Source organism: Hakea prostrata, chromosome 4 (assembly GCF_041222555.1).
Source record: "Hakea prostrata isolate BN-2017 chromosome 4, UWA_Hpros_2, whole genome shotgun sequence".
Lineage (NCBI taxonomy): Eukaryota > Viridiplantae > Streptophyta > Magnoliopsida > Proteales > Proteaceae > Hakea > Hakea prostrata.
The window spans coordinates 13,168,032-13,181,118 of record NC_142603.1 but is presented as its reverse complement, the minus strand read 5'-3'; the positions used below and the strand labels follow the sequence as shown (position 1 = coordinate 13,181,118).

The 13,087-nt window shown below is 38.8% G+C and overlaps 1 protein-coding gene across 1 annotated transcript; it reads left to right on the top strand.

Annotated features, from left to right (window-relative positions):
- Positions 1 to 356: 356 nt before the first annotated feature.
- On the top strand, positions 357 to 1,608 carry LOC149018006 (uncharacterized). The gene has a single exon (XM_089154269.1). The coding sequence runs from the start codon at positions 417 to 419 to the stop codon at positions 1,362 to 1,364; it is 948 nt and encodes a 315-aa protein (XP_089010395.1). The 5' UTR covers positions 357 to 416; the 3' UTR covers positions 1,365 to 1,608.
- Positions 1,609 to 13,087: the final 11,479 nt, after the last annotated feature.

Sequence of the window (13,087 nt, the reverse complement as noted above, 5' to 3'; positions counted from 1 at the left end):
TTAAAAGAAAATAAAATAAAATAAAGAAAAAGGGATTGACCTTGCCAAGAGGCCCAAGACTTCTTTTTTTGCCTTTTGTTTGTGTCACATTCAACGTGACGTAAGCGATTAAATCCTAGTGCTCGGACGAGCTTGGGATTGCTGGACCCAACTTATTCAGGTCCCACGTTTCATTTCCCACGTGCTTGACAAAACCACTTTAAAAGCGATATAGTAAGTCATGTGACTTCCCCAAACCCGTGTTTGAACTGTGTTGACCCACCTGCTGCCACGTAGACATCCTCTTCCACCTAAGTACGCGCTTCTGACTATAAAAAGCCCCTTGCAGTCCAAACTCAGGCTCGGACCACCGCAACACTACAACTTCACATCTTTTCTCTCTTCTTGCTATTTATTTCCTCCTGAAATCACTTTTGATGAACAAGAACAAAAACAAAGAAGAAGCAGCAGCAGCGATGACTAAGGAAGTGGAGACGACGACGACAACATCGAAAAAACTCAAACAGGACTTCGGAAATTCCCGATTCTCTCTCTCGTTACCTTTCACCAGTGAACAAGAATCCGCCATCATCGTCTCCGCTCTGAAGCAAGTCATTTCCGGCGAAGCTTGCAGTTACAGCAACGATTTTGTACAACATTCCCATCTGCCACCGTTGATTAACTCATTTGGTGCTACCTCTTCGTCCACTGTCAACTATCAATCCAGCCCTGAACTTGAACAACAACAACAGAGTATATATCTGCCAATCCCCGAACCTGATAAATGTGTGGTCTGCAATATAGATGACTGCTTGGGTTGTAGTATGTTTGGAGTCGCATCACAACCTCAGAAGAAAACTCGGAAGAGGAACACAAAGAAGAACTATCGCGGCGTTCGACAGCGACCATGGGGCAAATGGGCGGCGGAAATTAGAGACCCACATCGTGCAGTTCGTGTTTGGCTTGGAACTTTCGATACTGCTGAAGAAGCTGCAATAGCTTACGATAAAGCCGCCATTAAATTCCGTGGTGCCCGTGCCAAGCTCAATTTCGGCTTCTCTGATTATCAGAACTCAGAGCCACAGAGTCAATCTCCGCCTCCACAGCAACACCAGGTAGAGCCCAAACCAGTAGCAGCAGAGGAACACCAGAAGCTACACAACAACAACAACAACAACAACAACGACAACAACCATTTACCTAGAACCACAAGCGGCGTCAAAAGGGATCGGGATTTATGGGAAATGCTGGGATTTCGAGAAGACAATTTACAGAATTGGACGATGAAGACGAACGCCTCCGGCGAATTGCCTACCTCAACTGAAACTTTACCGCCGTCCTCCGCGGCGTTTGATTTTTCCCAATTTACTTACTACCCTTCATGATTTTCACTTAGATTATGTCAATCAATTTTTGAATTTTTCACCTCTCTACATTTTTTTCTGAAGGGAGAAGGAGACTGTACAAGATAATGTAATCAAGAAATTAATCAAATCATCATTTATTTATATATATTTTTTTTGGGGGGTAAGAATCATTCTTTACTTTCGAGTCTGCAAAACAGGAGAATGCAGTAAAGAAATTTATTATATAGCACGTGTGACGTGTCAGTATTAGTACTCTCTTTAGTCTTTAACCAGGAGTTATCTGGATTCCAAAATGGATTATTAAAGAGACGCGTTTTGCACGTGGGTTTTAAGGATGATACAGACATACAGTTAGAGTAGTTTAATAGTTCGTTATTTATTTTGTCAGGTTTCAGGCGGTTCGTCAGCATGTCAACGAAGCCGAGTACGGTCTGAGACTCTGAGTTAAGGGACCGCGTTTGTATTTTGGATTTTTATGCTGGCTCCAGCTAAAAGTCAGTATTGTACCACGTGTCTAAGAAGTCATATAATAAGGGTATAAACATAAGGGTATAAGCACGGTGTGTCGGCAATTATTCGACATGTCGTTGGGGTTCGACATTGAACCCCTTGGTGACACATTTTTTACCATTTATTGGCGTTATATCGCCGACAATCGACTATTTTGCCGGAGAATAGGATGAACAGCCCGTGGTGGCAGTGCACCAACCTTGCCTCCACCAGTTTCCACACCGCTCCGGCTACTATACTTCTGTACCACCATCGTCGCCGCCTCGAGTGGCCTGTTTGGCCAAAACACCACCTGCACCAGTTCAGGCTACTAACGGTCCAGCACGAGCCATAACCCATCTGCGCCAACATCGACACCAGTGAAACCATTGCCCACAACCCACGTCGAACAACTCTGGTGTTTTTGCTCCTGCTGCTGCTGCGGTTTCAAAATCCCACAAAAAATCATTCAAAAATGGCAGTATCTTCCATGCCTTCTTCTTCTTTGGGAGATTTGAAAATTTCTCTCATCTCGCCTTCATAGAATCGCAACAACAACCACCATTACTGCTTATATTCCGCTATTGCTTTCGATTTTACTATCAAAACAACCTTTAGGTAATCGTAGAGGTGAAATCGAAATCGAAACCGCCTCTTCTTTAACCTGTTCTTGCCGGATTTTGGACTCCGACTCTTCGTTATTGAACTGGAGAACAAAGGTTGGAACTGTCTTCGGATTTTTCATTTTTTCCGACCTTTCAAGAAGTCACCCAACATGTCGACATATGTCGCCCGACATGTCGGTGGTGTCACCAAGCACGGTCGTACCATGGGAATAAGTCAAATAATTAAATAATAAATATAAAAATATTGTCATCACGCCAATAGAAGTATAATGGAGTGGTTGAGAATTTCACATCTTAGTAGAGAAGATTGTGAATTCAATTTTTACCGGGGGCATATGTAATATGCAACACATGTGGCGCAATGTTGGCCTTTTGTTACAAATAAAAATCTACTGGAAAACCCATGGATGGGAATCAAACCGCCGTGAATTCCTCGGCGAGTTAATAAAAAACGCAGGAATGAGAACCGAACGGACAGGTTCTGACAGGAAGGAATCCGAACTTATAATGATGGCCAATCTGGCGGCAATCTCTGACACGACAGATGAAGGGCAGATTTTATGTCGGGTCGGTTCAGGCATAAGGGCCCTGAAAAAACCAAGAACAATCCAACGCGGCCCAAACTATCCGTCGCTGGTTTTAGATTTTCCGTTGTGAAAGGTCAAAGAGAACGGTCCCGTTGTGATCTTTCCAGATTCCGCGCTGCCACCTGGCAGTCCTAGTCACCGGGGAACCGGTTTCCGAGTTGAGCGTGAGCCATTGTATCAAGGGTCCCACCGAGTCACTTCTAAGTGCTTTTTCTTTTTGTAAATACCTTTTTTAGTGCCACTAGTGTCCCCACGGAAGCAATGGGAACGCGTTATTATATCATTACTGGAATTTAGACATTTGAATCATGTTTTTAATTCAAAGCTTTAAACTATGGGTGATTTTCATCTGGACCCACTGAGGTTTGACTCAGGTCACTTTTAACCCAAAGAAGATGATATTTTGCATCTGCCTCCCATGAGGTTTTAAAAAAAATCAATGTAAGGACAAATTAATTTTTTATGACCAAAGTGCCCTTGTATATATTTAAATTTTTATTTTTCTGATAATTATAACTTTTTCTTTTAACAATCAAGGGATTATTAAATACTAAATTTACAAATCAAACCCTTGGGTGAAACCGGATGGAAGCCCAAGAGTCTTCCCTCAAACCCATCAAAGATGTTGAATCTGTTGATATTTATCCAGGTTCAACTGTTACTGTTCACAGAGTGGGGAAAAAGATTCAAGACCTCAAGGCAAAGATCGAAAGGATCTCAGCAAACAAAAATAAGTATGGCGGTGATAACGTCGGCAAAGGCGGCATTCTTTGGGAGAAGATGTTCTCTTTCCTGAGCTGAGTTCATTTAATGGTGCCGAAAATCCCAGATCTCCCCTGCCTCTATACAGCAGAAAATCCCTGCTTTTCCTTACATCCATGGAATTGATAAAAACATCTTCACTCTTTTCCTTACATCCAAGCTTGCAGACACAATAATCTAATTTATACTACTGGTAAACAAATAGAGAAAACTCAGATTCATTACATTTCTGATCTTTGATTTGTATAAGAATACGAACACAAAACGCTGTAAAGTGACTCTTAACTGAGAATATGTATAAGATCAAATCTCTAGTCTTTTCTACTAATGACAGAGCTCTGTAATCAACCACTACAAATTCAAGAGATGCGCCCCCTCCGGCCCCCCAGGGCGGGGGGGGGGCGGGGAGGGATGATATCGGGGGGCATGTTCGGCGGCGGAGGCACAATTTGGGGGGGGCTCCGGTGGTACGACCTCGGGGCGGTGGTGGTGGAACGATATCCGGGGGGGGGGCGGGGTAATGGTATGTCGGGTCCAGGCGATGATGGGTTGGTGGGGGGTTGGGGGGACAGGGAAAGGGAAATCCGGTCCACCTGGAGGTGCAACTGTTACTGTTCACAGAGTGGCGAAAAAGATCCAAGACCTCAAGGCAAAGATCGAAAGGATCTCAGCAAACAGAAATAAGTATGGCGGTGATAATCTGGTCAAGGCAGATTCTATGGGAGAAGATGTTCTCTTGGATAGAAAATTAGTCCCACCATGTACGAGTGAATCAACAGATTCAACACCTTTGATGGGTTTGAGTGAGGATTCTTCGGCTTCCACTTGATTTCATCCAAGGGTCTGATTTTGTAAATTTAGTATCTAATAAACCCCTTGATTGTTAAAAGAAAAAGTTATAATTATCATAAAAATAAAAATTTAAATATATACAAGAGCACTTTGGTCATAAAAAATTAATTTGTCCTTACATTGATTTTTTTTAAAACCTCAGGGGAGGCAGATGCAAAATATCATCTTCTTTGGGTTAAAAGTGACCTGAGTCAAACCTCGGGGGTCCAGATGAAAATTACCCTTAAACTAATTTAAGACATTAACTTTTCCTTATTTACTTTAGTAAAATTATTAACGATGTGATGTTGAAGTGACACGTTTCAATATTTCTCCAAACGAGTAACGGCAATATAAAGTATAAACCTTGATTATTATCTTTTTATAAATATAGTTAGTTTAATTGGTAAAGATAATCCCTTTATTAGTATGAGCCTATGAGGTCAACAATAAAGACGTAGCTCGTTAAAAATAAGTTTTAATTCGTTTTGCCTTTGAAGATGTAGTCGAATGAAGAAGGAATAAGTTAAGACAAACAAGTCTTTCCACCAAAAAAGAAATATGAGTCTTTACTTACAAATCCTTAGGTGGGCTTCAAACTATTAGGAAAAGTTAATTCGTGACTCAATATTATTGGTTACTTGCACTTTTATAAAATAAATAAATTCCGGAATAGTGACTTCTTCTACCATATTTTTTTGATTCAACTCTTTTTGAAAATTCAAACGAGTATTAAAAGAGAGAAATATTATACATAACATCCATTTCCATTTTTCTTTCATTTTTTTCTCCCTTGTTTTTTTAAGTCATTTTCAAAGTCATATGTCCACACCCTCTTAAGACAAGTTCGGGTTCTTAACCTCAACGGATAGAGGCTTGTGTCCATCACATACCTTCTACCACATGCATAATGCTCAAGAGTGGATTCCACTCATAAATGTGTGGTAGAAAAGTGTGAGGATAACACAATCATCTACCTCTGGTTGAGAATTCTAACTTTCTTACAATGTATATTATTTTGGCACCATCTCCTATTAAATGTAATACGTATATCTCTTAATTTTTCTATTCTGAATAATACCCTTCCTCCTAAATTGGATAAAAAGAGTATAGTAGAATTCACTTTCCTTTGTTAGCCTGTATAATTGGGGTTTACATTTGGCCTTGAGAACTGCCCTGAGCTAGATTGAATGGGGTTCGAGTCGGTTTCTTTCAATCTAGATGTTGCGTTGTAATTGATAAATGAAAACCCTAGATCAAAGCTCGGCCAGCTAGGTCCTTAGGGTGAGGCCCTAGCCGGCCCAGCCGAACCAGCCCTTACCCAACCTTGATTTTAACCCTTACCTTACTAATGATTTATGGTGAATGAGGTGCCTAATACTTCTTGAGGACATGCATGTAACTTCTTTCCTTGATATAGTCGATTAGGTTTTTGAATTGTGCGTGAACAATAAATGTTTAGTTTATTTTGAATATGATTAGTACATATAATTATTCTTATTGGTAGTAATTCTAGACATATATTGGTGTGTTGATTTCAGTTATTTCTATCGATAAACATTCAGATGTTATATTTTATTTTAGGGTAATTTTCATCTTGACCCCATGAGGTTTGGTCGAGGTCACTTTTAGTCCAGTTTAAGTTTCTTTTTGCATATGGCTCCCATGTGATTTCAAGAAATGATTAAATAAGGACTAGTTTAACTGAAATAGTTAGTTTAATAAATTTTGTGACAAAAATACCCTTGTGTCTTTTGGATTTATTATTATTATTATTTTTGTTTTAATCTACTAAAATAGATGCTATAAAATAAATAAATAATAAATAGTCATTGGATTCGCTTTGAACAATTATAGTGCGACAACGTCAGGCACGGGTGTTAGGACTTTTTAGTCATGAGTCAGAGTTAGGATAGGCTTAGGTTGAGTTATAGGGTCTGAGGATAAAACCATACCAATGGTCTCTAGTCCCTGATAAAACCCATCTTTCAAGGCCAGGAATTTGAGATTTTGCTGAGGTGCTGTTTAATTAATGTGCATCACTTGTTGCGAACTATCAAGATTGAGATCTCGACCGTCCATTTTCAAAAAGTGCGTTTTCACACTTTTACGAAAGGGACCGCCGAGATCAAAATCTTGATTGAGATTTCAATCTCGACCATTCACATCACAGTGTTGTGCATTAATTGCATGGCACTGAAGTCGAGTCCAAGATTTTTGAGCCCACACCTTATTCAGGCTCAAGCAAACCGATAATATGAATTCAAGCAATCAATACCAAACTTGCACCTCTAGATCCAAACATGTGAAAAGAGAATTAAGAGCATTAAAAATAGTGTGACTAGTAATATTACATCTCTTTACATTTCATCTAATGTTACTAGAAAGTAGAAAACAATATAAGAACTATATCTTATACTATTATTCCAATTAATCTACCATTATTACTAAGAACACAAGACTAGCTAGCTATTCCTTTCTTATAGGTTTAACCAACCCAACCCAACCCAACCCAAGCCAACCCATACATGGAGCTACTAGCAATACATTTATATGTAGACTAAGGTGATGGAGGGTGATCATCAAGCAGTAATTAACCACAATTCCCTGCTTCTTTCTTATCGGTTTATCTATATATATATGGTAGTTAATATGATCGAAGTCATTTTCTGTTGATGAGAACACCTGCTGGTATCCAACCAACGATGACACCACGAAATCTGCTCCACCAAAGCCCATTTTTTTTGGGGGTCTTTACCATCTTTGACAGTTCTCTTTTCATTCGACGTCTCTTCTGAGAAGGGTGACCAGCCCAGAGTCATGGTTTTGTGGTTTTGGTTATGTTGTGTTGAACCCTGAGTGAGAAATGGGAGTAAGAAGAAGCTCTTATTGCAAGGGCTGATGATGAATACAAAGAGAAGGTGAAGTGGGCTTTAATTTATAGAGCAGGAGCTTCAGTTCAGACCCTCTTCACCTTTCTTCCAACTAAATAAATGAAGACATGAGAGTCTTGAACTGGAAGTTACTAATTAATGGCTCAGTTTTTGGGACCGAAAAAGATAACTTGGAATAAAGGGGTTGAGAACCCAGTTCCAGACGATTATTCCTCCTCCTCCTCTTATCTTGACTGTTTGGATGTCTTTTGCTTCTTTTGTAAGCAAAAAAAATGATCACATTAGAGTTGGTCAGGAGTAAATCAAATAAATGATAAGTTACACATTCAACAGAGGCCTTTAGTTTAGACGCTTTTATGTGGAGAAGAGATTTAATCTGGATTGAATGAATTATAAAAACTAGGATTAGACTTAAGATAACCTTAAGAGGAATGATGAAAAAAGATGTACACATATTAGGCCTTATATCTAATATGATTTCAAATAAAGTTAATTATTTAGAAGGCAAAAATATATACAAGCAACTCCACTTAGTAGGGAAAAAGACTTGTTATTATAAAATACTACATTTTTATTTATATGGGTTTTCATTTCACTCAAATCGCAAGACAACAGTGAGGATGGCAATTTTTTTTTTTTTTTTTTTTGGGAAAATTAAAGTTTTATTTATTTAACTGAAACTCCTGAAGATCTTACACATTAAAGAGTCAAAGAGTAAAACCCAAGCTAAAAAGCATGGCAAGTTGAGTGCAGTGATTCTTCACATATATAGATGTTGGTTGGTTGATATACATGAGATATGTTGATGAAATCATTGGTGTGTGACATGAATGCTTCACATCCATTCATTCTTTTACACTCGTGTACATGAAGGATCATTAAATTCCATCGTCATTAAGAAGAAAGAATCAAATTGTTGAAAGGAGTATATTGCATCAATTTATGACATAATCAGCTGTCGTAAGCAATCTTCTAGTTATGCTCGTTTTGCAAATAATAACCCTAAAATAAGAATAACTTTTTCCTCAGAACAAAAATCAAGCGAATGATGCTTTTCTTTTTGCTTTAGATTATATATTGAGAGAATATCACCTTTTATTTTTTTTATTTTTTTATGACCTTTAAAAGTTTACAGTGCATGAAGTTTTGCTCTCTAGTTTAAATAATTGAGAGATTGTATCTTATTCCTCAAATTATAGACAAGTTTAAGTGGTGGAATCAATAAATGGTCCGGGGGAGGGGGAATGCACCAATTGGTTTTTTGGATTCGGTAGTCTTTTTGAAACTTCAAGCGAGTATTAGAGATAGAAATACTATGCATAACAATTATTTATGTTTTTCTTTGGGGTTCAATTTCTTTACTTATATAGAGAGGAAATTTTCAATTCAAATGGTAAGAATCATGTCACGTGTCAAATGGTGTTAGGACTTTTTAGTCGTGAGGTAGGGTTGGGTAGGAGGTAAAATGTCTCTGGATTGAGTTTGGCTTTGTAAAAATCCAACCCTACTTGGTCTTGTTTCACCCCTGGTGCAATATGGATTCACGCCTCTGTAATTTCTTTCCCGGCAATTCCCTGTAATTCCCTCTCAAGATTGTGCCACGTGGCATTAGGTAATCCAACGGTCATCAATTGTAAACCCACCCATGTATTCCTCTCTCCTCTCTCTCTTCCCCAAATTCAGAAAGCCCTGAATCCTCTGCAATGTTTTCGTTTCTAATCGTCGTAAACGAATGGTGTGACATTTTATCGGTGACATCGGATACCTGTGATGATAATTGATAAGAATATGACTTCTTCATTCTTATTTTCAAGTAGATCTTTGAGGCTGGCTTGAGCAGACGATTCTCAGAATACAGAGCATGAAGTCGTCCCTTGAAATTGCCTGTGAGTTATGAAGATTGTACTATTTGCTGCCCATAAAACGCGCACAGGAAGGTTATTAAGAAAATGGGGAGAACCTGATGGTGGCATGATCGCATCAGGAATCGAACCAAACAATTTAAACGCCCAACTTGATAATATCATGGTCATTCAAAAAATTTGAGTTTGGATTATGGGTTTTCGATTTTGTTTGATTCCGTTGAGGATCATAATATACCAATTCAAAACCAGTTCTTTTCTGATTCGATTTGGATTAGGCTTTTTTTCTTTTTTTTTCCTTCTGTTTGGTCCAAATAAGTTGATCTTTCGATCTGGAAACTCAAACAACCCAACACCAGGAGAAAACGCAAGAAACTTCTCGAAATTGGTGCTAATGCTTCCTAGTAGGTAGTAGCACAAGAAATATAAGAAAACCATGGTAGTCGGTTGGATCATTGATAGGAAAACCATAATGCTCATCTAAACATCGTCTGCTCAAGCCTTAAAGATCTACTTGAAAATAAGAATGAAGAAATTATATTCTTATCAATTACCATCACAGTATCCGTCGTCACAGATAAAATGTCATTCCATTGTTGATAGGGACTAGAAACGAAAACATTGCAGAGGATTCAGGGCTTTGTGAATTTTGAGGTGAATTTGGAGAAGAGAGAGGAGAGAGGAATACATGGGTGGGTTTACAATTGATGACCGTTGGATTACTTAATGCCACGTGGCACAACCTTGAGAGGGAATTACAGGGAATTGCACGAAAAGGAATTACGGAGGATGTGAATCCGGTGCAATATACCCTGCAATTCTTTATTTTTCCATAATTTTCTTTTTCTCACTTAACCAGCAAAGTTCTTTTGCACTGGATGTCTTTGCCGGCCATTGGCTTTCTCAAAGACCTGTTTTTCTTATTAGATAAGAATGGCCTTGACATGCACCTAGTGTTCTTATCAAAGGGAGCTACTCTCACACATGTATGGCCGTGGTGACATCGATCTACTTAGACTCTTTAAGTCTCATAAAACCAGAAAAAGCATCGAACCATAATAATTTTTCAAAGGTTACAGAGGAGCTAGGACCCAAGCACACTTACAGCTAGTCACTTCCCTGCCCATATGGGTACAAGTAGTATCATTCCTATCTACCATAACAAGAGCACAAGACTACTACAAAGCTAGCTAGCTTTCCCTTTCTTAGTTCAACTAACCCATGTCTTATGCAAGATGGAAGGTCATCAGCCACTTACTACAATTCCCATCGCTTTTGCTTGCTTGATGAGAGCAATGATCTCGTCTGGTCTATCTATGTAGTCATTCTTATCGAAGTCATTAGCTTTCATGGCACCATTGGCTTTCGTACCAGCGAGCAATTTGGTAAACCAACCCCCATGTTTCTTCAAAAATGCTTTGAGCTCTTGCTGGCTTATACGAGCGTCACCATCTTTGTCAATTTTTTTCATAAAACACTCGATCTCCTTGTCCTTCGTCGAGGGAGAAGGGCCGTGATCTATAGGCATGGTTTTGTGGGTTTAGTTTTTCTGGTATCGAACTCTAAATGGTACGGTAAGAGAGAAGTGATGGATCTAAAGAGAGGGAGAAGTGGGCTTTTATAGAGCAGGAGCAGCTCTAAACTCTTCATCTTTATTCCAACTAACTGTAGATATATCGACATGAGACTGGTTGCTAACTGCCATTGGAAGATATCAATGACCCAATTTTGCTGGAAGGGAATCGAGGAAGAGCTAGATAACTTCGAATAAAGGCTGCCCAGAATAAAGGGTGGATGACCTGATGATTCCAAACGATTCCTCCACTTATCTTTAACCTTTTTGGGTAGTGGGATCTCGAAAAAAACTATTCTCCAACCAACTAGGCTTAAAGAGAGACTCTGGATCGTCTCTCTGACAGGAAAAAAAAACTGTTCTTCTTACATTTTTCAGCCATAAAATCAGGTTAAAGAAGTTATTTGTTTATTTTTTTAACCAAGTTCACTCAAACCAACTTACGATTCGCCTTAATTATATCCTCATAGGGTATGCAACTTAACAAGGAGACTCTCCAATGGACACCACCAGTTCAGCCTTCTTGTGTGTTATATGGTGATGAAACAGGATCAACTCAACATCTATTTACTAATAGCGAGTAGACCAAGGCGACTCTGGGCAGCTAGACCCCTAGGTCTGCAAATTAAGCACTTTGATCAATCTAACTTGCTTAATCTTTGCTATTAATTATTCCATACATTACGGTTGGATAACCCTATGCTACAGTGGTTTTTCTCAAACATACTGATAACAAGGGCGAGCAAACATACTGATAACAAGTGTTTCGCTCCCCCACAGAGCTAGGTACATAGGGGTGTCAACGGTGCGGTTGGGGATGTTTCGGATTGGGCTTAACGGTTTCGGGCTGAAAAACACCTAATCCAAACACGGCCCATTAGCAAAATAACTGTTTCGGGCTGGTTTCGGTTTGGTGCGGTTTGGATTCGGGCTGGCTAACGGTTTGGGCTAACGGTTTAGATTCGAGTTTGACTAACGGTTTATGGTGTGTAAGAAAATAAAAACAAGAAAAAACAATTGAGCATCCAACAACAAAAGCGAAAATTATATGGAAAACGAAGTTGCTATTGGTCAATTTTCATTAAAAAAAAATCTACCCATTCTATAAAAATCAAGAACCTAGATATTAAGTAGTTAAATGACTATTTGATCTTTGAATTTATGCTTAATTTTTTTAAATTGTTGTCTATACCAACTACCTAATGGTAATACAATGATTCAAATATTATTTAATGTAAAATTACAAAAAGGGTTATAACAAGTTGCGGTTCGGTTTCGGGTTGATGTGGGCTCCACAACCCTCAGCCCAATTACGGCCCATTAAGGTTCGGTTTGGGCCGGTTCGGGCTATAATGGGCCAGTGCAGTTGGGTTTTAACGGTTTGAACTATAAATTGACACCCCTATAGGTACACTTCGCTAACTATAGTTAGCTCTAATATGAAAGCTTTTGTTTATTTGTGAAGTTTTAAACTAAAAGTTTTATCCCAAAAAAACACACATTAACGAGATATTAAATCCTAGAATGTTGCTCCACATCATAATCTCTTTTCCTTTTTGGGGACTGGGTGAGCTAATTCTGGTTGTTGGTGAGACAATTCTAATCTTGTTACCGATCCCAGTTCAAAATTGACACCCCTCAGTGGATATAGATGAAAGAGAGTCTGAATCAACTCCCTGAACAATGTGTTTTGCTGATACTTTTGAACCACACAATAGGGAGTGAGGCTCACAGATCCACTGAGATTTTTATTTATAAATTTTTTTTGCCCCGCCACTATGTGTAGTTCAGAGCAGCTTCTCATAAAAATACACTCCTTATTAAGTTGTCACCGGTGAGTGATGAATCAACCTTAGTCATTGTAGAGTCCAGATCAGCTCCCCGATTGCTCTCCCGATTTTCTTCACCATAAAATTGCTGTGGGACTCATATTTAAATAATAATAAAAATTTTAAAAATGGGACTTACTCTATTTTGTGGTAAAAAAATGTCAGGGAGAGCAAATGTTTTTTTCCCAATAGGGAGGTAATCCGGACTCTCATTGGAGGGTTGAATTCTGAAAAAATGCAAGTACTTCCCTAATTCTTCTCTGTTTCAAACAAGGTTCTTTGTCAGTG